The following is a 27,937-nucleotide window of genomic DNA, read 5'->3' as shown; positions in this document are numbered from 1 at the left end:
CAAAAATTTTTGTTAATATATTTAATTTCTAAGCATTAAAACATCGAACTTCCATTTTAATGCATATTTATGCATTATATGTAAATGTTCTCATATCATTCTTGTAGGATTATATATAAGAAATTAATTGAAAATTTTTAATTTTATTTTATTTGAACGTCATATGAATAAATATGTTGGAATTATCGGTGATTTTCATTCTTTTCACAATTTGTCAGTCGTTTGATGAAAACATTTTTGGTTTGCTTTACTTTAGTAGTTCAAAAATATTTTTTTTTAAAAAAAAATGGACACTTTTGCAAAATTTAAAACAAAACTCTATATTTGATAAAAAATTTCCGGTAATTATATTATGAATTCAAGCAGACTTTTTAAAATTATGTATTATTTGCTAACTTATAATACTTCTTCTCCTGCTTGAATATTTTTTAATAAACTCTTCAATTTAATATATTGATATAATTAATACAAAACACTCCATTAACTTTATATTATTTTAAAAAATTATCCATTAGCAAATATTTGCCTAAAATTACTGATCAAAAAATAATTGATGATTTTCAATTTATTTCTAATTAAATAAAGCTTTGCAGATATTAATGATTGCAAAGCGGTGAAATATATTATAATAGTTTATACTTTTTATTAAATAGCAAATATTTGTGTGGGATGAAGATTTTCAAAATTTTGCTTTTCTGATTCGTTTCTAATTCATTAAATGCCGTTGGAAATATAATGCTCGAATAATATAGTACAACAGAATGCAATTATTTCCTTATGAAATATTATAATATCTTATATATATATTAAGGAATTGTTTATATATTATGAAGAATTTTTGAAGGAATTGTGTTTACAGTCAAGAGTAATCTAAAAATAAAAATTAAAAGGTAATAGAAAAAAAAATTCAAACGAATAAGAAAAACACGTCTTGCTCATTTTTTTTTCGAAAGATTACAAAAATCTTCGTTAAGCATGAAAAATAAAATTAGTAAAACCAATTTTTTAATACTAGTTAATCTAATCTTTACTTTCTAACAATCATCATAATATCGCTGTTTATTCATAATAATTTTATAATTTCAAAGTAGAATAGCATAAAATGCCAGTGGCAAAACGATCAATATTGATTATATTATTTGATCAATCAAAAATATTTCATTATAATTCCTACAGTCATTTCTTTAAGTATATTATACTTGTAGCAATTGAAAAAATAATATTAGTTCCTTAATTAATATATTATAAGTTCATATGATATCCAGATGTTATTGTATTAATTTTGCATTATAGAACCGCAATATATATTTGTGAAAAATATGGACAACTCGATGCCAATCGTAAAAACTAACGTAACAACACGTTACGTACCAATGGGACGTCATATTATACTTAACTGTGTGGCTTGGAGTTCAGCTCGCAATAGTTATTACAATGGAAATAAAAAAATGAAATGGATATTTCGTGATATTCAAGAATACCGCAGCATTCCTATTGATAATGAAAATAGGTAACGTAAAAGCATAATATTTCCTTAAAGAACAGAAAATTAATTTTAAAGAATTGTTTTATATTTTTATTTCGTCTAATCATTGCCTTAGGTATATTGCAGTTATAATAACTTAAGAATTTTTATAAGTTTAAAACTCCTCATATTTATTTCTTGATTTATTAAGTATAATTAATGACTATATTTTGTATTTGCCACCTTCTAAGATTAATTTATTAAATTTTTTTTTTAAAAATTTATGATTCGGAATTTTATGTATTGTATAGTTGTACATGTTCATTGACTAATTATTTCTCTATATTATTATATTTTTTGAAAAATATTTTTCTTATCTTATATATATATATATATATATATATATATATATATATTAACTTAAATTTATTTAATATTTTAAGTCGATTCTCATTAAATGAAACAGATGGCCGTCTTATTCTTTATGCAGCACAAAAAGAAAACGAAGGCATCTATGATTGTCATGTCGGTTTGACCCAAAACATTGAATGGATTTCACGAATTAATCTTTGTAAGTGTTACAAAATTACAATTGATATTAAAATTGGAATTTCGATTTAATTCATCAAAAATTTTTCGTTCCGAAAATCTCTATTTTTTTTTTTTTTTTGTTTTTTATAACAAAAAATTAAATGAAGAAATAATTGAAATAATGTAATGTGATTTGTTGTTGACAATTCAGTTAGTATTTTTAGAAAGCTAATATTTATTAATAGATATATGATGCATGAACAATTAGTTTAATATTTCATGCATAGAAAATACTTTTAAAAAAATAAGAAAAAAATTAGTTTGGTATATGGGAGATAAATAAGCACGCGTGCGTATTATATGCATCAACGAATTAGTTTTAATTAGATATACTGAAATGAATTCAAAAAAAAAAATTACGAATTATAATGTATGTCGCTTGCTTCTAATAATTGGTAAAATGTTAAGATGACACCATATTAATTTTTACATTAATTATAATTAACCATTATTGTTTAATACAATAAAAGTATTATTATAGTGTGCAAAATATAATATAGGAAAGGATAATTTGGGAAATTTAATTTGTAATTATTTAAAAATGTAATGTTTACTAAAATTCATTTGAAATAGTATTTTGATAATAGCTGTTTCTATTTAAATTAATTAAAAATTTGATAACTGATTTGCTTGACAAATTCGCATATCAAAATTTCCAATTAAACTCTCATTTTTAATTCTCAATCAACAATTTAAGTTGCTTTAATTTTTCAATTTACTGTAAATTTAAAACAGTACTATTTATACAATATATTACTTACCAATCTGTAAAATTAATTTGCTTCAGATGTGCAAGACTGTAATGAAAAAAATGATATGACATCATACCATAATGTCATGAATCCATGCCTTTACGGTGGTTGCGTTATTGATACTTTTCCAAATGCACCACTTTTAAAATATTTGAAATGTAATTGTGTATTACAGTATACAGGAGAATTCTGTACTGGTAATTATTTGTTTGAATAACAAACATTATAGTACCGTTTTAATTTTTGTTTTGATGATAAGAAATGAAATTTTGTAAAATTTTCGATCAAAAGTAAAAAAAGAAATAACAGAAAAAAAATCATGTATATATATACAAATGATTAATTTAAGCAAACATGAAAATTTTTATGCAATTACCACAAGCAGCACGTAAAGAAAACTTAGTAAGAAACAGTAAAGAATAATACTGTATAAAAATTTTAGCATTAAGTTTGCGTATTCTTCAAAAAAAAAGGTAAAAAAAAATAAAAACAAAGGAAATAGGTAACTGAAACATTTCACTTTTTTTTCATTTAACACACAGTTTAATTAAATAATTCTTTTATTGAAATGATTTTAAAATTTGATTACATTATTTTTGAAATGACACATAAGTCTATTTGTTCAAAAAGGAATATGAATAAGCAGTATTAATTTCATAATATAACAATTTATCCATTCCGTTAAATTAGTGCAATTTTGACTAATTCAATTATTTATTAATTAGTACAATCATATTAATTTTATGCTTCTAACAGAACTTGTTGATGGAGCTATTGGACGTGAAATTTTACGTTTCTCACCATTTATAGCACATATTTGCTCAACATTATGCATAATTATTACATTCTTTTGTTGCAAGAAAACGTTTGCATTTTTGACATATTTTTAATTATTCGATTTCCAATTAATTTTCATAACCATTTTTAGTGCGAAATATCTGATTGTCATACTGATTTCCTATTTTTATTCGTATATATTTTGCGAAAAAAAAATTTTTTTTAGCGAAGTTCGGAAACGAATTGTTTCATTGGAAGATCTTGCACCAAAGCCACCAGACGTATCCGACGATCCGAGAATGCTCTATCCTTCAGCTATGTTACCAGTTGTGGAAAATGCAGAACCGATTGAGGAAACGGAATTGAATGCACAAACAATTGCAATTTGTCTTAAACAATTACAACATTCTAAAACTCTATGAAATTATTGAATTCTGTAATATAACAATGACCAGCTATTCGAAAAAAAAATATTTCTTCTCTTGCTTTTGATTAATTAAATTGAATTTCATTTTTCCATTTTAATTTGTTATTTTAAAGGATTTTTTTTATAGCATTTTTTTTTTTTTCATATCAAAATAATATATGATAAAAATATCTTTTGCTTTCCTTTTATCAGTATGGTGAAAATCAGTTTTTTAATGATAAATCTTTTTTTTTTTTATTTCATTAGATTAAATACTTCAAAGGAAGAAAAATGAAGCAAAGCAATTTTTACATTAATTTATATCTTTTATCCCTTGTTACTTCAATTTGTAAACATCTTGAAGTGATAAAAAAAACCTTCAAAAAAAATTTTTTTTTTAAAAAACGAAAAAGGAAATAGCTTAAGTTATTATAATGCATGAATTATTTCGCTATTTGAATTATATAAATAAGAAGAAAAAAATGCGAGAAAAATGACGCGCAAAAAAGACAGAATAGCTTATGATATCATAAATTATTGAAATTTTAGTGCAAATTTTATTGAAATAAATGATCCACTAAAGATTTGACAAATTTAAAGTAATTCGAAAAATAGCTAGACATAGTAGTTATCTCATTAAAAAATTAGATATTACACCCTTTTTAATTTATCTTTTAAAATTCATTTTGAACTTGAAGCAATATTTAAATCTATTCTTTTATACAAACCATTGTCAAACGTTTTTTGGCATAATGTATGTTTTTAGCATCAAATATATTCTTAATTTCATTTTATGCAAAAATTTTTTTAAATAGCACAGAAAGTGCTCTTATTATAATTATATTTTGTTGTAATTTATTTTTTGTTTAATTTAAAAAGTCTAATGTATGAAATTAAAAATAAAATTTAGAAGTTTACTTTTTATCAAACTAAACTTAATTTAGATATATCTATTCAACATTTTTTTTGGCTCTCATTTTCAATGAATAATACTATGTTAACCTATCCAAGTTTCTAGTTGTACAATGTAGTTATTTTTATAGTAACGACCGTATGATGACCACATTATCAACTGTTATCAACGTTTTAACAATCACATTATTTTTGAAATAAATTTATAAAACAATTTCAATAACTGCAAGGGATATTTAAAACAGAGGAAAAGTAATGTATAAATCTGAGATATTATTCACACTGTGCGATAAGTCGATGCTTTAAATTATTTAATTGTTTATTTGGAATTTGCAATTTCAAATTTGATAACAGGATTATTGCTCTCATAAACACTTATTACCAATGAAGTTGAAAATATCTTTTTTAAATGAAATGATTCAAATCACAAAAGCTTACTTATAATAATAATTTTATGTGCTGATTAAATTTCGTATGAAATAATCATATGCGGTACATAATTTATAATTTATAGCATCATGTATGTATATTGTTGTAAATTATATATTAATTACAACATTTTTAATATTTGGAAGATATTTTTGAATATTATATTGTAACCTATTTATTCGGTTCTAGTAAGTAATCAAAAATATGCCATTGACTTTTCGTCTTGTTTAATTTTAGAAGCAAAAACAAAAACGAAAACAATGTTATTACTAAATAAGTTAATTTTGTTTGAAAGAAAGAAGAAATTTGTTAATTTTAGTCATTTATATTTTTTTAATTTTTTTTTTTGCTTGTTGACAATTTTTCAATTTTACGCTTGTTGAATATTTATTGGAATTTTTTATAAATCGCAAGTACAGCGCTACGGTTGATTAAATTAGTTACAATGTTGTCAGTCTAAGTGCCAATGGTTTTTTTTTTTTCCTTATTTTCTAGAAATACTACAGATTTATATTGCTGATTAACATAAGACAAGATAAGCTGATTGGTAAGATAAGATTATTACAATTTGAAGAATTTTAACTTTAATAGTTTTTCTTGAACTGAAATCCCTTAAAAGAAGCAAAATTATTAATGCTGATTAAAAAAGATTTATTTGTATAAACAAATGAAGCAATTTTATTAGCTGGTATATCCTAACATTATCATTTTTAAGTACTATAACTTTATTAAATAAGATAGCAAAGATTCCTATTTATATTTTTAAACATTATTACTTTCAATTATTATCACTTCATTATCTAATCCATCAATATTATATTCATACCTTTCTTCAAATATTACTTTATTTTTTTTTTTTTAGAAGAAAATGGGAGAAATTAATTATACGATTCATGCGATGTGATGTAAATTTAGTAATGAATAGAAGCTTTTTAATTAATTCAATTTGAAAAAAAGAAAAATAAAAAGCTTCGTGCTGTCTTCACTTTGAATTGAGTTAATTAGTTCGTACTTTTAGCTAACATTTTGACATCCTAATATCAAACCTTGTTTACGGTAAATTTTGAGTGTATTCATTAAATTCAATTTATGATGTCACTCTAATTGATATCCTTCAATTTCGAAATGAAGACTAGGCAATTCAAAACAATTGTTAGTCACAATTTTTACTTAAAGAAAAATTATTGCAAATGTAAAAAAATTTAGCACTGATGCAACAAATTTAATTACTTTTAAACTTTTTAACTCAGTTCATTTCATGCTTATGAGATTTTTGAAATTCTGCACAATTCTTCTGCAGAATTTTTTTATTTCCTAATTATTCTCTACGGTAAAATAGAAGAATAAAATATAAATTAAGCGAAAGAAAAATGTGATGTAAACAAGATTTGCAAGATATATTCAATATAATGCAAATGAAATATAATTTCAATGTAATATAAATTTAATAAAATTAAAAAAAATTTTCGGAGAGAGAGAGCAAAAGGAAGAGAAGCAAAGAAAGAAAAAAAATTTTTTAAGAAATATAATAGAATCTAATTATGCGAAAGGACGGAACAAATAACGAAAAATGCAATAGTGAATCGAAATTAAAGAAAATCGGAAAAAACTGTTTAAAATCCTAAAACTATTAGAAGATGAAGTAAAGTTTCAAAAGTTTTTGTTTACTGCTTCTCAACCGTATGTAACGATACATTTTTCATTATTATTTTCTCTTTATTAGAATTTTCTTTCCTTTTATCTTTATTTTCCTTTTTTTAAAAGTTTTTATGTATTAAGAAAAGAGAATTTCTCACTTTTTTTAAAAGAATTTTAGATATATATATTTTTTTCCTTTTGAATTCCTACAAAATAAATGGAGTTGAAATGATGATTGGTAAATTAATAACATAATCAACTAGATTGAAAAGTAATTTCTTTTTTTCATTGTCAATCATCAACAAATTTTAATTTTCTTTTATCAACAAAATTTCATAAAATAATAGGAAAGAAAAGCAGGTTGAAAGAAAAAAAAGTTATTGCTAAATCTGCAAATAGTTTTTTTTTTTTTTTTTAGCAAAGTGTATTTGCTTTCGGTTAGTCAAATTTCGTTTTTCTATTTTAAAGATTTTAACCAAATTTTTTTAATTAATATAAAATTAAAGGTAATAAGTGACTGTTTTACTTTTTGTTCTGATTATTTATGCAATTAAAGTTTGCTGTATAAATTGAAAACTTGTTACTAAAATATTTAGTAATCCTTATGTAATAATTTTTTTTTGATTCAAATTCAGAAAATGGTTAATTTGAATTCTGGTGTCTCAATTGTTTAACTTTGGAAATATTTGTCAGATTATAGCATATTTAAATACATCATCTCTATCATCATTACTTTTGATATGAAAATTTCATTTGTCGCCAATTTATAGCGTTCACATTTTAAATTATTTTTACATCAGAGCATTTGTTGAATCCACTTTAATTTTTACAAATAAATTACAAATTTCTTGTTAGTTTTATTTCCCTTATTGATTTTCAATTTAACTTATTTTTAATTAAAAAATTATTTTTTTAAAATATACTTTTATAGGTTACAGGCATTATTGTTGCTAAATTCATAATCATATTAAAAAAAAACTTAGTTCCAAATTAATTATAGTCATGAAACAAGCGGATCAAATTGATTTTAAATTCTAGAAATTCTTAATCTATTAAATTATAGAAATACTAAAAAAATTCCAAGACATCTGTTTATGTTTTATTAATTAAGTGGAGGTAAGTAGAACAAAGTTTTAACTAAAACATTGTATTATAAATGCTAATGCTAAGTAATCATTTTATTTTGTCAACTAATGAAGATTAATTAATTTAAATCCAGTTTAACACCTTGAAGGATATAACTTTCGTTTTCCCTTTTCTTTCTCCATCTCTCTCTTTCTTTATCTTCTCCTCACTTTTCCACATATGGATTAATAAATATGAATTTTCTCCTTGCATATATCATACCATATCATGCTATATCCACCATGTAGCATATCATACCATCATGTATCACATAATCATATCATATCATATGTCACCCATCATGCCACATCATATCATAATCATATCTTATACCATATCATGCATACAAGTTATGCACCATATCATATACCCATATTATATAACATTTTTCATGCATCTTCTAAATAAATTGTCGCATATGAATTAGGTCAAAAAGGTCTCTTTTAATTATATATTTGATCCATAAATTCAAATTTTATATACCTATATTTTAAGTTAATTGATAAATAGTGATGAAATGAATAAATAATAAATAACATTAAATTAAAAGCGATTATCCGAGGAAGAAAAAGAATAATGATTTTATAGTTTCGGTGAATTTGGCTGAATAATTGCTTAAATTGAAAAAAAAAAAAAAAAAAATGAAACAAAATTTGCAAAAATAAAAAAATGCAATCTTAAAGTTTTATTTTGCATATTCTAATTTTGCTTCCCTCTTTTCCATCCTATCTTATTAATTTTGAATATAACTACGAAAACATTTTGATATACAAATTTATTTTTTAAGCACTTAAAAAGTGAATAAAATAAGAAATATGAAAACGGTCAATCAGTTGACCGATAGTTTTGAGATAAATTCTGCTAAATATATTAATCAATTTTTTCTAGATTTCACTTTTTCTTTTCTGTCATTTTCATTTTTTAAAAATAGTAAAAGAGGAGAAAGTATATATGTTGCAATGGAAGAGTTTAAAAGTCAATAAATAATTAAGTATGGTTGAAAAAGCTTTAAAAATGCAAAGAGTTACATTGTTAATATTTAATACAGAATAGGTTATAATGAAATGGATAAGTTGGTTAATTACATCAATACAACGATAATTTTAAGTTTTTAGAATACAAAAGAAAGACAAATTAAAGCAAAAGTAAAGCTAACTTTCAGCTTATAAATATAATTTCTATTTTTTTTTTTTTTTTTGAACAAGATTTTTGTACATTTATTCCAGTGCAATCTGCCATAAAAAACTTATAAAAATTTTGATAATTTAATTTAAATTGATTAAAATTGCCTGTTATATCATTTTCAATAATATTTTAGAGAAACTTAAAGGTACAGATTTAACAAAAATAGTTGAGAAAGCAATATCGAAAAATCAAATTAGTGTAAATTAAAAAAATACATGTTTTTTTTTCCTAGGAAAAAAGTTATTATACAATTTAAATGCTAACTAATTTTTTTTATCCTTGGCAAAACAATGACAGTTAACTTGATTTAAAAAGAAATGCTATTAATTGTACTTCATATTAAGTTGTAAATTTAATTTAAGATATAAGTTATAAATTTAATTGTACCTCTATTATATCGGAATTAAAAGGAAATGAAAAATTCATTAAATGAAAATTCTTATGAAATATTATATATTTATATAAAGAAAATTTATATAAATTCTTTTAAAACTTACTTTATAAAGATGTCAAATAATATTGAATACATACGTTTATTTGGTTTATATATTCATTCATTGCTAAAATTGTTACCATCAGTTGAATTTCATTATTTCAAAATAAAATAAAAATTTTTAGCATTCCATCAAGTGCTAAATTCATTGATAGCTAATGGTATGTAAAGTTTTAAGATATTAAGTTTTATCAATCTTAGCTAAATGATGTGTGCTAAAACGAACAGTTCTTTTTTTTTTGATTTAAAAAAAATTCGATGGGAGAAAAAAGGGGAATGCATTTATATTTGGTATTCATACTTTTTCATCACATTGTTTTTATTAATAGTTTGTTTCTACATTTTAAATCGTTAATCAGATATAAATATTTTATCAAATTAACTCCATCTTATTTTATACATAATCCATTACTTAACCTTTTTAACTTCTATAACTTTTGTTATGTAATGTTTTAATAATCAATTTTTTTTTGACATATATATGTGTATTTCGTCATTTGAATATTATATCAAAATTTAGAATTGATAATAATTTGTTGAGAAAACAAAATTTTATTTAAAAAATAAAAATGTTTCAGATAGTTTCAAAATGCATCGTTTATTTTTTATTCATTATAAAAAAATTTTTTCCAATTTTCTTTAAAAAATGTTATTAGACCCATACTATATGCAATTATTAAACTATAAATTAAATTATATGTCACAAAATTTCATAACAGATTATATTAAATGAATGATTTTAGAATGTGTGAAAAAATGTAAATATCGGAAATAATTTAATTTTTCAGTTTTCTTGTGCTTTTTTCCTAACAAAAAAAGAAATAATATAGAAATGCACTGATGATAGATTTCATCGCATTTCTGATACATTAAATTAAGAATGTATTTGATAGAATAAGATTGGGTACATATGTGTAAGCTTGAGATATAGAATATAAGCTTGAGAAAATAAGGTTGAGAAAATTAATTAAATTTTAACCTGTCAATATATTTGTTCACGTTTTTTCTTCAAATTTAAGAAGAACGAATCCAAATGAAACGCAGAAGTTTAACTTACTTACAATTTCACTTTTTTTCCCAAAAATTCTGAAAAGATTCTCATCATTAATTTTATACACTTATCAATTTTTTTTTTTGTCTTTTTGTTTTGTTTTATTTTGTCTTTTTTAATTTTTTTTTCATTTTTTTTTCTTTTTTTTGCTCATATAAATGATAATAAATTGCTGAATTCATTATGGCTATTCTTTTTCATTTTTTCATTTCAAAATATTTTATCAAAGTAACTTTAAAATTGTAAAAAAAATTTATTTGAAAAAATGACCAAATTAATTTAATATTGGTATTTTTTCTTTTCTATTTTAAGAAAAAACAAAGCAACAATCTGGTGTGTGAGCAACAATTTAAAAGAAATAAGGATAGATAAAAATTAAATAAGAAATTAAGGAAAGATTATTTTGATATAGTAGTATTATTGGCATATAATTATTCAATGATATAATGGAAATATCATCAAAGGGTAAAATTATTTTAGTAACTATGTAATACTTGTTGAAGTAATTTAGCCTAGCAATTTATTGCATAAATTATTAGACTTACTGTTCTTTTTTTCATCAATTTCAAAAATTTTAAAGTAAGCATTGCTGTTTATCGATTAACCTAATAATCAATAACAACATTTTATGTTTCTAATGAGATCAAAATATAGGACAAATATTTTACTAATAGAATGAATATTTTGATCTGTAAACCTAATGCATCCATTTCTACGAGAGTATACTGGTAAGTAGATAGTAAAGAATTATTATTTTATTAGTTCATTAACATTTCAAAATGATTTCTTTTCATTATTTAAATTATAAAAATGGTCTTAATTATATGATTTAAGCTATTTTTATGAATAAATTATCGAGCTCTTTAATTGAAAGAGTGAAACTTTAAATTTAATGCTTTTGTGTTTTTTTTTTTATTTGAAATAACTCATTTATCCCGAAATTTGACATTTCCAAATGATCGCATTTTATCTTTTCCAAAAAATGCATCAGCAGATAATTAGATAAAAACCGAAAAAACAAATCAGTAAAAAATCTGATATAAGGATTTAAGAATTTAGGTACGACTATCACAATGTAAGAGAAAGTGAGTGACAGGGAATCAGCAAATTATTATTATTTGTAGAAATTTTTGTAAGGCACTACAAAATTAAGAAATTATGCGATAGGAAAGAACGTTTGGGGAATGATGCAAGAAAAGTAAACAAGGATAATTTTCGAATGCGAAAAAAGGAAAGCGGAAAAGGAATTGATTAACTTTTATCAACAAACTATGATAAATAACCATTATTACTCTCTTGTTAACATTTAATTGATTGAAGATTGGTAATATTAAATTAATGATAATTATGCTAAATGTTGCAATAATAAACATATTTCGAATTTTTTCATAATTTATTAATAGATTAAATGTTCACAGATTATACTCATTTAATACAATTGGACAATAATTGCATTTAAATAATTTTAAATTTCACAACTTCATTTTACATCTTTTTTCTTATTCTCTAAAATATTCTCGCAGTTTGTAAATAAAATATTAATTAATTTCAAATTTATGATAATACATTTTAAATAGTTTCATGTGACTTATTGATCATATTTTACAAATAATATATTTATAATTTTTAGAACATATTTCTTTTCTTTTTTTTTTCTAATTTAATTTTAGGTAAAAATGATTTCACTGATATTATTTCTTGGAATATCCTGCATTGCTCCCATTTCATCACAACTATTTCAATCACGTCCACATTTTTATGCTATCAAGAAGTTTTCATTGCGTGATTTGAAAAGATTATCAGGTTTGGTTAAAATTTAAATTTAAAAATTTTTTTTAGCAAAAGAAAAGTTGTATAAAAAATTTAGTATTATCAATGTCGCACGAATGACAATGCAAATTGAAAAATTTATCATTTTTAAACTAGAAGAATTATTAAGCTTAAATAGCATGTAGTTTATGATAAATTACAATCTATTAATTTCATATTTTGCTTTTCTTTTTTTTTTTTTTGATTATTTGAAAAATATTTCATGAATAAATTTAGGTGAAAATATTGATGATACAGCAATGAATTCAAAAGATGGACAAATGTTGATTGAGGAACGAACACAATTGACACGGCTTAATAGGCTTCTCAAAAAACCGGTTTTCAATTTTGCTAATCTATTTCGGCGCAATTGACCAAAAATAATCACTCATCCTTTTTTTGTTTATTATTTTCATATATTCACATTTGTAATATCGCAAGAATGAAAATATGATATATAAAAAGCAAATATCATTATAATCGTAATCATAACCTTAATTATAATCATAATCATCCAACACTCATAATACTCACTGTTAATTATAATCAGTCAGAAAATGATCTCACCAATGTGATAGTGCATAATACATATGTATTATTGCTTAATTGATAATAATCACTTCTTGTCTTTTTTTCTATATATTTAGAGAATTTTAAAGAATTTTTTAAAAAAAGAAAAAGAAATCATTTTATAATGCAATAAAGATGATGAAAAGCAATCATTGATGCAGTAAACTGTTAAAAAATTTTTGCGTTAAATAACAATAAACATTAAAGAAAAAGTATGTAAAAATTAAACTTTTCATTAAGAAAGTGGCAAGTTAATTAAAAAAAATCATATAATTAACAAGAATTACTTATAATATTGATAAAAAAGTTAATTACAATAGTTGCCTTCTTTTTTATGTGAAGAAGAAAAAAATTAAGTATTAAATTATTAAGTATATTATTGAAGGACAAAATTATAAAATGAGAAATACAATACAAAGTACTTAATAGTATATAATGGCACTTAAAAATTCTTAATAATTGTTTAATTCTAAAATTTGATGCTAAAATTTTTAACATTTCTTAGAAATGATTAGTTGCATTACTTGTTAATCACAGAAAAAGAGAAAAATATTTATGAAATATCAATAACTAAGGCAAATATTTAATTAATATATTATTAAAGACGAATTATTGATAAGTATGATATATATATATATATATATATATATTAATTATTTCTTTATAGGATGCAATCTTTTTCGATTTTTTTTAATCATAATATCCATTTATATCTAATATTAGAATAGCTGATTCAATGCCATAATGTAATTTAGCAAATCCAATTTTCAACATTTTCAACCAATATTTTGCTTTATTTAAATTACCCATACTTAAAGCATTATGCCATTGTAATGCTGGCTCTAAAATTCCACCAAATAATAAAATACCATAATCATTATCAATGATACTATTACTACTGCTACTGGTAAAGATTAAATGACGAAATTCAGTTCGTTCCGGATAAATACCCTGTTCCGTTATAAATGCTCGTTCAATAGTTTGCATCCGTTTATTTAACATTTCTGCTTGTTTGATACTGATCGATTCATGACCCGTATTAACTGACTAAAAGAGAGAGAGAAAAAATAATAATAATATACTTCCTTTAATATTTCAATTGTTAATTTTCATTTTTTTTTACTATTAAAACTATATATGTAATGAATTTTAATAAATAAATTCTCTGAGATTCATATTAATTATGTAATTTAATTTACTTTCTAATTTCAATCATTCTGTTCAAAGATAACCACTTTTATATAATATTTTAGACTGTTAAAATCTATTTTTTCCATCTTCTCTTATTTTATCCATCATCAATAATGATGAAATTATGGTGAAATTATAAATCATTGCATCAGTGTTATACAATAAAGTGCGTAATCTATTAGTTATTTAAATTTGAAAAAATTATTAAATTTTTTTTTTTTTTTTAAAAAGAGAAAATCTGAAATGTGCATTAAAATAATATGAAAATAAATATATCAAATGGATATTAGATAAATACCTGAGTAATTTGCTGTATTATATTTGCAACAACCTGAAATCGTGTTAATGCTTCTCGTAAATTATCCATTACAATATGATATGTTTTTGTACCAATAGCATTTGGAATTCCAATATGTTCCAATTGTTGATCCATTCGATCAACAAAATCAAACAATACCAAACCATAATCGTGTAAATTAAATGGAATTATCTAAATTATAAAAAAAGAAAAGGAATATGTTTTTCTTTTCATATCTTCTTTTAATTTTAAATAATTTATCAATTTATTTTTACTTTTCATTAATTTATCAAGTTCAAATTAAACACGAACACAACGACACGCATACACACTAGAATGAAACAACAAAAAAAATGAATAAATAAATAAACAAAAGAAAAGAAAAAAAAGGAAAAAGATATTAGCAAAGAATAATTTTTAATTAACTAACTAAACTATCCGCGATGTCACGTCCAATTTCAAGCCATAACTGTCCTACTGCCATTAAAGCGGTATAATTTTGATCAACAAAATTATCCAATAACCAAGGAATTTCATACATTGTATGATAAAGCATATAAGTATATAATGGTGCACTTTCCAATTTCATATCAATCACAGGGATACCCAAATAAGTTATAAATCGCTAAAATTATTGAAACAATAATTATTGAATTAAACTAATATAATTTTTTCAGTAAATCTATCTATCTATCTATCTATCTATCTATCTATCTATCTATCTATCTATCTATCTATCTATCTATCTATCTATCTATCTATCTATCTATCTATCTATCTATCTATCTATCTATCTATCTATCTATCTATCTATCTATCTATCTATCTATCTATCTATCTATCTATCTATCTATCTATCTATCTATCTATCTATCTATCTATCTATCTATCTATCTATCTATCTATCTATCTATCTATCTATCTATCTATCTATCTATCTATCTATCTATCTATCTATCTATCTATCTATCTATCTATCTATCTATCTATCTATCTATCTATCTATCTATCTATCTATCTATCTATCTATCTATCTATCTATCTATCTATCTATCTATCTATCTATCTATCTATCTATCTATCTATCTATCTATCTATCTATCTATCTATCTATCTATCTATCTATCTATCTATCTATCTATCTATCTATCTATCTATCTATCTATCTATCTATCTATCTATCTATCTATCTATCTATCTATCTATCTATCTATCTATCTATCTATCTATCTATCTATCTATCTATCTATCTATCTATCTATCTATCTATCTATCTATCTATCTATCTATCTATCTATCTATCTATCTATCTATCTATCTATCTATCTATCTATCTATCTATCTATCTATCTATCTATCTATCTATCTATCTATCTATCTATCTATCTGTCTATCTATCTATCTATCTATCTATCTATCTATCTATCTATCTATCTATCTATCTATCTATCTATCTATCTATCTATCTATCTATCTATCTATCTATCTATCTATCTGTCTATCTATCTATCTATCTATCTATCTATCTATCTATCTATCTATCTATCTATCTATCTATCTATCTATCTATCTATCTATCTATCTATCTATCTATCTATCTATCTATATAATTAATTTTCGAAATAAATTTTATCACCTATTGTAAGAGATTGATAAAGTGTAAAAAGGAATGGAAAATAATTAAGTAACCTGAAAATCAGAACCAGTTCCCGGTATACTAATACCGGGAATTGATCGATCACCGGTAATTGGTCCTTTTGGATCATAAAATTTCCACGAATCTAATAATGTCATCCGTTCTGCCTCTCGCTCTAACATATTCGGACTTTTCACTCTGGTTTTTGAAAATAATTTAAAAAAACAACATTTGAGTCAATTTGAATTAATTGTAATTCTGACTTTAAAATTTGAATGAAATGATTAATGATACAAAATATTTGATGATATTACTGATGCAACATAATCAAAAACGAAATTTATTATATATATAAATTAAATCAATTAAATTAAATTTCCTTCTCGAATTAAACCCTAAAAATATTCGTAAATTTGATTATAATCATAACTTTATACGTGAACTTCAATTTATACACTAATTTATAAATTTATACGTATAGATGTTATCTGTACATTATTTAAACGTTTTTGTTTTTCATTTTCTTGTTTTTTCTTATCCATATCACATATGATATTTTTAAAGTAATTTTCATTTTAATAATTCCAATTGCAAATTTACGGGGAAAGAACCTTAAAATGGGAAATCTATTCTTTGTTAAATGAATTTGAAATGTCATAGAATAATTACTTAGCAGCTGCGCTGACAACAACACGATAAAGCAATGGGACGGCTTTAACAGAAAGTGACGTGTCACCGTTGATATTGTCAACATTAATTACTGCAATAGCACGTTGCTGAAGTGGTTTCATGAATTCTTCCACCCATTCTGTGCTTCCTTTAATTCAAATATTTATTTTTTACTTTTTCATGAAAAAATGTTTTTTGTTTTAATGTATTATATTTGACTTAATTCTTTTTGGAAAAAAAGAAAAATTTTTTTTCATAATAAAATACATAATATTTGAAGTAATTCATCGTGAAAAAATATTTTCACAATTGAATATACCTCTCCGATGCTTTGTCAATAATATTTGACGTAATTTTCCGTGAAAAAAAAAATGCAATCACCGATTAATCCAAATTCTTCCGCATCCCATAAGCAAAACATTATTGTGCGTCGTGGGCGCCATTTGATTGACTTTTTCAGTGTTGACAAAACCCGTGCCATCTCTAGCATTGTACCCGTGGCGGAAATTGGATCAATTGAACCCTTCAAAAAAGAAAAGAATAAACAATTATTTTCTTTTTTTAAGTTATCAATTATTTAATCAAATAAATAAGTTAATAAATAAAATTTATAATATCTTATATTGAGATAAAAAATATAATCACTTCATTAATTTCATCTTTATTTATTTATTTATTTATTTTTATTTTTGTCATTTGGACGATAATGTTTTTACGTGAAATAATTATCGCTTATGTTACACAGTGATATTAAAGGTATTAATGGTTTTTTATTTCTACGTGTAATTGCCACGTAATTGAGAGGAAAAAAAAGAGAACAAAACATATTCAACAATAATTTGCTTAAATAATAAATAGTTAGATTATTTTTAGAAAAAGGAAGTACTAATTAATGCTTAACAAAAAGATAACAAAAATGAATAAAAAATAGATCCATGACTTTTTTTTGAAGATACATATTTTTCTCATTGATAGAGAAAAATTTTACACTGCAAAGTTTTTATTTACTGATATCACATCAATCAAGAGAAATAAATAATAAATATAAACATAATTAAATAGATATACTAACATAATTAAGTGTAAATATAAATAGTATATAATAGATACGACAAAATCAAAATGATGAAAATTACAGTTGCACTTTTTTTGATAGCTTATATATTCATGATATTATAAATATCTTAATGATTAATTATCAGTAGTTTTAGTACTTTAAATGAAATAATTGACAATAATTAATAATAATATAATAATACCTTAACCCAGGCATCATAATGATTACTGAAGAGTACGTAACGATCCGGTTCTTCACGTCCAAACATTGTTGCTACAATATTGGTGACAATACGACGTGTGCAAGCAGAATGTACGATAAGACGAAATATTGCTGAACCAGTGATACGATATGTCACATTCATAGATCCGACCCAACCATGCAACTAAAATTTCATCCTTTAATCACTTTATAAATTTTTTTTTTTCGGTCATTTGAAAATATTAAAAATTTGTTAGCCTTAATTATTATTAGTAAACCATAAAGAAGTATGCATTCGTATAATTAGAAATGAGCAAATAATTAAATAAGGTTCGGCTGAAAGGCTAAATATTTATTACATTTTAAAATCAAATATTTTAAATAAAATATAGGTAGTTAAAAATTAGATAGATACAAATAGTTAAACAATGAAATACAGATAGTTAGTTAATGAAATATCGATAGTTAAAAATTAAATAAATATTGTTAATTAATGAAAATGATTAAGGAAGTACATTGAAAATTTAACCTTAACTTGTGGTCCATTAAGATTTTCCATTATTTTTCGGGCATCACGATAACCAATAGGCATTACCGGAATTGATGGCATTATTTGTTTTTCACGTAAATTTTCTTCCGTTTCCATACGATAAGTGTAGTATTTCGATGGTAATAATGGTGTTTCCGGATCACCATCCGTTTTTAACAACGTTCCACGTTGTGCACCTGATTCTGGTAACCAAATTTCATCTGGAAATACCTGAAATACCATATATGAGGGAAACAAATCTCTTTCCATTATTGTGGAAGATTTGAAAAAAATAATAATTACGAAATTTTTATGTGCAAATTCAGATTAAGTCATTAAAATTGCTTTTTATTATGAGTGAAAAAAAAGAAAACATTTTATAATTGATTAACCTAAAATTTAAGAAACTGAAAAAAAAAAGAAAGAAAAACGGAATACGTTAAGCACTAAGTATCAATTAATTCCTTCCTTTTATTTTTTTGCTAAAAATTTTGGAATTCGTTTTATTGAAATTTATAGCATTCAAGTAATTTAATTAAAAACTTTTTTTCTCCCCTTAAAATTACCTTTGCATTATTTCGTCGATTTGTATAATCAAATGGATCACTGTATAAAATCATTCCAATAGCGCCATGTTTAACAGCAAGTTGCACCTTATCACCACGAAATATTGCACCATAACGACACAATGCTATTTTACCTTTCAATGATATTCCATACTGAAATTACCTTACTTCCATCACAATAAATAATTTTTGCATGTAATTTTCAAAATTTCCTTTTATTTTGTGCAAATATTCCACTGACATTATTTCTAATGAGCAAAAAATTTCAGTAATTCATGTTAAATTACAATCTGAGCGCAATGTCGCTCAGATTGTAATTCTCAGTTTCTGATTTTCTAGAAGCAGAAAATTATGTATTTTGAATAATTTCTTCATTTTTTATAATTAATTTCTAAAATACTTGAATCAAAACAAAATGTAGTTATTATTAAATTGGAAATAATTTTAATATTTAATATGAATATAATTAATATTTAATGAGAATGATTTTTCGTATTTAATATACGTATAGTTGGTAATTAATCATAAATAGTTTTTTTAATTTAATATAATTATAATTAGCATATAATTAGGAATGATCTCTTTACTTTTTAATATAAACGTAGTATTTAGTTAGAGGTGTTTTTCACATTTAATGAAAATACAATTAATATTTATTGAGAAATAGTTTTGTTTTTTTTCTTGCGATATTCGGTATGAATAATATGTACTGAATGAAACAGAAAACTAATGTTTCATTAATTTGGAAAAAGAACCAGCATTTATCATATGTTCATCAAAAAGAGTTTTGCGTTTGATTTTATATTAAGAGGTATTATATTACAGATATTAAATTAATCCAATAAAAGTTCTAATTTTAAGAGTATGAATTTTAATATTAAAACACATTATAAAACATATAAAAAAGTTTACAATAATATTTAATATAGAATAGCTAATAAATTAATCAAACGAAAATTCTAATGTTAATTGAACATAATAATACTATTTAACTTTTATATTCATAATTCAATCCAAATTCATAACTATATTCAAATTTAATCTTGTAATGATTTAGTTTTTATTTAGCTTGAAAATTTTTCTTTTTATCATTTCCAAAATGAATAGGAAAAAATGAAAATTTTTAAAGAATTGAAGTGTTTTAATTCTCAATACATAAATATTTTCTTTTCTTTTTTGTTTGTTCAAAAGATCGAGCAACATATAAATAAGTATAAAATGTATGAAGTGAATTAGTGATAATTATTGATTGAAATTAATGAATCAAAAAGGCGAATAATTTTCAATTGTTATACCTTATAATATTAACTGAAATTAATGAATTAAGAAAAGAATGATTACTACTTGTTATACCTTATATAATCGTTTGTAATCATTGATTGTTCCATAATTAACATAAACTATTGGCCCAATTACTGTACCATTCGCTGAATAAGCAGCCCAGTAAACTAATGCACGCGGATCATTTTGCTAAATAATCTAACTTTATTTCTTTTTCTTTCTTTTTTTCCTTAAATTATTTTATACGATAATTTTATTAAAATAAGATATGTTCGATTTAGCTTTTCATAATTTGAGTAATCTAATAAAACATTATAATTGTGAGGTACATATACATATATATGGAATTTAAAATATTATCAAAGAGAATATAAATAAAATTTTAAATATTTAATCAAATTTTTTTTACTTGTTCTTGTGCTTCTTTTGGACCAACTCGTTTAGCAAGGCCATTACTAAGCTCTTTCCATTTTTTATCGGCCATTTGTAATTCAATTCGATTTGGCTTTTCATAATTTGGATAATTTAATAAAACATTATAACTGTAAGTTTTTACATCATATCCATATGTGTTATACTAAAAATATTACAAATAAAATAAGAAATTTGTTCTAATCTTAGTTAAATTCCTTCAAAATTTTTTTTTTAAACCATCTTATAAATTAAATCTTAATAAAATATGTCGCTCTAAATTTTCGATGAAATTTCTTATTTAGCAGCAATTTCAATTAAATATTCACGCTATAATTTAAACAATAAATTTTTATAAACAATTTTTAGCATTTCAAATTTACACTGACTGCTTAAATGAAGAACAAAATAATTTAAAATAATTAATCATTTTACCTTATCAGCAATTTTCCTCATAAGTTCGGCATTTTCTTTGGTACCTGCAACATGCATTTTTTCGGAGAGCCATTTGATATTCTTTTTGATATTGGAAGCATTAAATTCATCCATCAATTGTTGACTAATTTGAGTTTGCTGTAATATTTATCCTCGAAATATAATTTAATTCATTTAAAAAAAAATTTCAATTGGAAAATAAAACAAAAGTGAGCAGAATTGCAAGATGAAAAATTAAATGTAAACGAAATACTATTTTTACAGTTTTAAAAAAAATGTGAAGTTATTATTTTTTTTTAATCTTTTATTTCTTTCATTTAATTATTTATATTAATCTGCTTGCTAATTGCATAACATTGTTTTGATAATCGATAAGCATATATCAAATGTGAATGATTAATTTGACAGGAGGAAAAGGAAAAGAAAAGAAATGAAAGCATACAAATGAAAAAATTATAGTGAATATTTATGAATATGAATAAAATAAAATTTAAGTATTTTTTATGAAAAAATGATAATTATGTTTGAATTTTGCTATTTACTTCATTCTCTTACAAATTTTTCATCAATGATTTTTATTTATTTATTATTTTGCAAATGAAAAATTTAGTGATTAGTAAATATACATAAAAATATTACAAGTTATAAGTGTCAAATATTGTAATTAATTTGAATACTTATCAATGTTTTATTATTATTTGATCTATTATAACTAACTACCGGAAGTAACACTTATCTATCATGAAGGGTAACAATAAAGTTATATCTTCGAAGGGTAACAATAAAGTTATATCTTCGCTCAAATGGAAGAACAATTTAAACAACATTTAAAGAGAGAAAAAGAAGAAGGAAAAACAATAAAAGAAAAGCTTTACATTATTCATTGAAAAATTAAAAAAAGTGTTTAATGTTCATTTATCAAATGATTACTCAGAATTATTGATATTTGAGTAAGTATTGCATTTCCAATAATAAAGAACATTAAAATAAGAACATTAAAAAATATTTTCTACTTATTAATTGATAATAACCATTGATTGATTAATTAATAAAAGTGATCGATTTATGATTTTCATTAATTAAGCAATCATTTGTGCTCCAAAAAAAAATTTTTTTTTTTCTAGAAATCTTGATTAAATAATCAATATAAAAAACAAATGCTGAAAAAACAAGAAAACAAACAAAAAAGGGAAAAGAAAAAAAAATTGATTAACCTGATCCGATATTTGACGTATTCGATGAGTAAAGGTAAAATTAGTTACGGTTTTACTAAATCGACTGTTGTTAGTACGTTGTGTACTCAAATATATCACCACTATCAGTAATATTGTTATCACCATAAAAAATATCAGTACAATAAATAATAATAATGGTATTAATGTTGTATTTTGTGTCATTGAAATTTTCGTTTTTGATTTTTTCGTTGAAATTTGCATATTTGATTTTTGATTAAATAATTGATATAGTGTAATATTATCATTATTATGATATAATTCATCTTGTTTGTTAATATTTTCATCCATTTGTCCAATATCATTCCAATCATAATTACATTCCATTGTTATGCAACTCCCAAAACTTCCGCGATTTTTTCGATTTAATAGTAACCAGTGAATTTCATCATCTATAAATTTTAATTTATTATTAATTCTTCATTGTATTCAATAAATTTTAATTAATTTCAAATAATATTTTTGAATAAAAAAAAAAGAATTTTCTTTTCTTCATTGCAAAAGATCATATGTTCTGTTTTATTTTATAATACTTCATTCTTGAAAAAAAAAAAGTTTTCACCATCAAATTCCTTTTTTGCATGTTTTTTTTTTTTTTTTTTTTTTTTTTTTTTTTAAGAAAAAGAATGAAAAATAAAAATATGGCAAGAAAAAAATGACATAAATTAAGAAAGTAGAAAGAGGTTTTAGCAAAAAAAGGATAAAATTAAAATTATACAAAAAAAAAAAAAAAAAAAAACAACAGATTAATTAATTTTGCTTACTTTATCGTTTGTTTTGTAAAATTGTAAATTTTTTTTTTTGTCAAGAAAGAAAAAAATTTCGCATTAAAATCTAATTTTACCATTTTGTGTATGATATGACGTGAATTGTAAAGCAGAAGCGGTACTAAGTGATGTGGAAGCAGTAGCCGTATTATGGCAATATTCTATTTTCGGCACCTTTTCATCACTTAACGATAACGAACGTTGTAAAATGTTGTTTGTTGATAATTCATAATTCATCAAATCTAATATTCCCTCTTTCATTGATTCGTCTATTTACTATTGCAAATTTAAAAAATTCACTTCAAAATCTGAAAATAAGTAGTAAACATTTTTAGTTTAATTACATGTTTTAATTTCATCTGATAGTTTATTAAAAGGAGAAATCAAAAAAATTAAAAAAAATTTGTAAATCATGAAAAAAAAAATCAAATTTATAGGAAAATCATAAAATTTATAGAAAAAAGCGTACAATTTCTTCAACGATTTATTGAAATATTAAAAACTTCTATTTCATTTCATTTAAAACAATTTCAAACAAAAAAAAAAAGATAACTTTAATTTGATTTTAAAAACACTAAAATTAATTTCTGTTGGTAAGTTTACAGAGTATCAACATAATTTTGTTGAATAACTAACATACTTTTTTATATAAATGCACATTGAAACGTCCATTTTAATGCTTTGAAATTTTCTTGTCCAATTATTTAATTGCGTAGTGTTTGATCTAAACTTTATTTTACCATAAGTCCCAAAAAAAGTGAAGGAAGAAATGTAAATATATTAAAGAAGCAGTTAAATAATTAGTTTCTTCTATCTGTCATAATAATAATAGTAAATAAAAATAATAATAATGGTAATACTAATAAGAATAAAATAAAAATAATAATGGAATAATAACACATGAATAATAACAAGCATTCCCGAAGGAATTTAAACAGAAGCATAGTTTATCAACAACTTATTTAAATCGTAAAAAATCAATTTGAAGAATAGTTTCACTTCTTTAGCTGAATGGAAAAGAATAAAAGAAAGGCGTAAAGTTTGCTTTACTATTTTACACATTCAAATAACTATGTCTATCTGTTGTTCAAGCTCTTTTTTTAAAAAAAAAAAATCATTATTACTTCAAATGAATTCTTTTTCTTTTTTTTTCGTTTTTTTTTACAATATTCTTTATTGGTTAGTTTGGTTTTTTTTTTGTTTCATCCTCTTACAATTTCTTTTTTTTTTTTTTTCTATTGATAAGAACTTTTGCTAACAACGGAAAAAAAGAGGAAAATTTTTCTAGCAATAAATGAAATAATTAATATTTTTGAAGTCATTTTAAAAACAAATCTTTTCAAATTTGAACATAACTTTGATTTTATAATCATTCGATTGAAAAAAAAAGAACAAATTATTTGACAATATTAATCTTTAAATTACAAATAATTATTTGACAACGATCAATCTTTAAATCACAAATACTGATTCATGCATTATAATTTGTAAGTTTGGATTGTTCCTTTTTTATGTTGTTTCCTTTACTTTTAAATTTAAAAAATTTTCCTTTACTTTTCTTTCTTATTTTTTCTTAACCAAAAAAAAAGAAAAAATTAGATAACGTTTAAATATTGAAATATTTCTAACTTATAACAAATATACATTATACAAACTATTCATATAAATATAAATAAATTACTTTGTACAAAACTTATATTCAAAAATTGGAGCAAAAAAAAAGTTGAAAAGGAACTTTAACCTTTCAGATAACATTTTGATAATCATTGTTAAATTTCCCTCATAATATAATTCATTGCTTACATCACTACATCTATTTAAAATACTAAAGGGAGGAAGGTAGAAGAGAAAGGGAGGAAGAGAGAGAGAGAGAGAGAGAGAGAGAGAAGGAAAAATAGAACGGGAAGAAAGTTTAATCATACTATTTTTAAAAGGAGTGTAAAATTATTTTCATCATATTTCCACTTCAACTGCTACTCAACCATTCATCATTTTTACATAGATCAAATTACAAATTCTAAATTTTAGTAACCTGAAATATGATATATATAATTGAAATAATTAGTAAATGATAAATTAGTATAATGTAGAATAAGATAGAATAAAAAAGAGAGGGAGAGAGAGAGGGTGAGAGGGAGAATAGAAAAGTGTTAAAGAATAGTTTTAGAAAATGAATTAGAATGATGGGAATAAAAGGGAAAAAAAAAAGAAAAAAAGATAAAAAGCAAATGTGTTTTGTTTGTCAAATTGTGAATATTTTTTTGTTTGCCACTTTAACTCAGTGCATCAAATCTTTCCATTTTGCTTTTTGTTTATTTCATTCTTTATGACAACAAACAGTTTGTTAAAATGAAAAGCCTTTCAAATATTTTTTTCTTTTCTTTTTTCGCTTTTTTTTTTGCTTTTTTTGCTCTTTTTTCTTTTTGTTTTGTTTTTTTTTTTTTTTTTGTCCTTTTTTTTTTATTGTTTTTGAAGCTGATATCTATCATTCATTTCCAAAATTTGAATCTTCTTTTTTTCAAGTTGATCCTTTAAAAAGAAAAAGAAGTGGAGTAGTAAATGATTATATTATCGTTTAAAAATTGAAATTTTAATTTTAATCTTATCCAAAAATTTTTATCTTGGATTTTGGAGAAAACTTTTTTTTCTTAAATTTTTAGGAATAGATTTCTTTCTTTTTTTTTTCTAAAATTATTAGCAAATATATGTTTGTACTAATACTTTTAATCAGATTAAGATTGAAATTTAAGTTTAATTTATGCCAGGAATTTTTATAAAATAAACAAGAAATGAGGGAAAGAAATTAAAATTTGTTTTTAGAAAGATTAAAAAGTGCTATGAGTTAATTTAAATGAATGAAAAATCGGATCAGTGATGCTATTCTATTTATATTATTGATTTAAAACAATTAAAAATTCATTCAGAACTAATTTCAAATTCAAAACCGCATCATATAATATAACAGTTATACAAGAAAAGTTAATTATGCAAATTATTGATCAGATATGCATCTAAAACGATTGAAATTCATTCATATTCAATTTTATCTTTAACTGAAGAAGACATAATTCATAAAGTTAAATTGTACGTTTTTTTTTTTCTCTTCGAATTTATGGTCATTTCCTTCTCATTTGTTTCGAATACAGAAGAAATTCATCAATCTAAACTATGTAGTATTCTTGATCAAAACCAAATAATTTTTGTTAAAAAGAAAAATAGTTTTGCGGAATTATATTTCACAGTTTTCTTTTTTTCTTCGTTTTGTCCGTCTTTTAAAAGAATAATAAATTTAAAACAAATTTGAGCAAACCAATTTTAATAATTTCAATTCTGTATAGCAGTAACAATGGAAAAAATAATCAAAATAGCAAAAATTTTTTCAATTTAATTTTTTCAAAAATTTAATTAATTTCAAATTTTTCATATTAAAAATAAAAAGAAATATTTGAAAATTATAATTAAAGAAAATAATTAATGTAAAAATGAAATAATAGTAAGTTTTCAAATTAAATATTAATGAAAGGAGAAAATGAAATATAAGTGGATCGTAGCAGAAATAACTAACATTACTATCAGAATATTTGGTACAAACATCTGGAAACGATGAAGATAAGTACTGAATAATACCAAAGCGATGAGTTCTACTGGCACAGTTACTACTACAAAAAAAAAGAAATACTAATTTTGAACTGATAAAAAAGAAATCTCATATGGTTTCAAGTTAAGAATTCCTGGGCAAAAAAGAACCATTTAATTCGATGAATTTTAATTGTAAGAATAGTATTATTAACAATATGACTTATAACTAATAGTAAACACAAAATAGAAATGGAAATAGATAAGTAATATTGCTTCATTAAATTTTTAAGGAATAATTTGAGTAAATTAGAGGCTAAAATATCTAAGCCTAGGAGATTTTTTTCTAAGCATTAGCTAGAAAATAATATACTGGGATTTTGTGGCAATAATTCAACTGACCTGTTTTCATTTCTCGCCCTCTTTCTTTCCCTATCTCTCTCTCTCCCTCCCATTCCTTACCTTATCCTTTGTCCACACCTTTTTTTTTGTTCCAATCCTTTTTGTCATCATTTTATTGTTAGAGTAATGAATGCCTCATCAAATTTTCACTATATATTGATGGGAAAAAAATTGTTCAGCCATGCGGACAATGTCCGTTATTGTAACTACCACAATAAAATAAAAACAACAAAAATAACCATTAAAATAACAACAATTTTATTTGTTTATTAATGACATACCATTTGTAAGATCGATTTAATATCAAAAATGATTCGTTTTAATCATAAATCATTTCAAACATACCATTGACACATGTGATACATGAAATCTTTGACAAGGTTGACAAGTGACGACATGTGACATAGGTGGAAGAGAGTAGCCAAATCAGAAAAAAGATAATAAGTTATTAACTTTCTACCTCATTTATAGTTTAACAAATCT

The 27,937-nt window shown here is 22.8% G+C and overlaps 3 protein-coding genes across 3 annotated transcripts; 2 read left to right on the top strand and 1 right to left on the bottom strand.

Annotated features, from left to right (window-relative positions):
* Positions 1 to 1,319: 1,319 nt before the first annotated feature.
* Positions 1,320 to 4,007, top strand: Bm8898 (Uncharacterized protein; the record flags this gene model as incomplete). Its single annotated transcript, XM_043074994.1, has 5 exons — positions 1,320 to 1,510; positions 1,909 to 2,036; positions 2,844 to 3,005; positions 3,565 to 3,673; positions 3,812 to 4,007. 5 exons carry the CDS (start codon positions 1,320 to 1,322, stop codon positions 4,005 to 4,007), a joined length of 786 nt encoding a protein of 261 aa, XP_042930928.1.
* An 8,493-nt stretch (positions 4,008 to 12,500) lies between these two features.
* Bm18018 (Uncharacterized protein) lies at positions 12,501 to 13,007 on the top strand (the record flags this gene model as incomplete). Its single annotated transcript, XM_043074993.1, has 2 exons — positions 12,501 to 12,627; positions 12,871 to 13,007. 2 exons carry the CDS (start codon positions 12,501 to 12,503, stop codon positions 13,005 to 13,007), a joined length of 264 nt encoding a protein of 87 aa, XP_042930927.1.
* An 886-nt stretch (positions 13,008 to 13,893) lies between these two features.
* Positions 13,894 to 23,737, bottom strand: Bm2608 (Uncharacterized protein; the record flags this gene model as incomplete). Its single annotated transcript, XM_043074992.1, has 14 exons — positions 13,894 to 14,250; positions 14,693 to 14,884; positions 15,123 to 15,317; positions 16,382 to 16,526; positions 16,998 to 17,145; positions 17,379 to 17,520; positions 18,257 to 18,439; positions 18,785 to 19,015; positions 19,351 to 19,503; positions 20,704 to 20,820; positions 21,041 to 21,208; positions 21,478 to 21,615; positions 22,692 to 23,101; positions 23,554 to 23,737. 14 exons carry the CDS (start codon positions 23,735 to 23,737, stop codon positions 13,894 to 13,896), a joined length of 2,763 nt encoding a protein of 920 aa, XP_042930926.1.
* Positions 23,738 to 27,937: the final 4,200 nt, after the last annotated feature.

Source organism: Brugia malayi (assembly GCF_000002995.4).
Source record: "Brugia malayi strain FR3 genome assembly, contig: Bm_v4_ChrX_scaffold_001, whole genome shotgun sequence".
Taxonomy (NCBI): domain Eukaryota; kingdom Metazoa; phylum Nematoda; class Chromadorea; order Rhabditida; family Onchocercidae; genus Brugia; species Brugia malayi.
The sequence above is the reverse complement of the archived record's forward strand: the minus strand, read 5'-3'. Positions and strand labels throughout refer to the sequence as shown.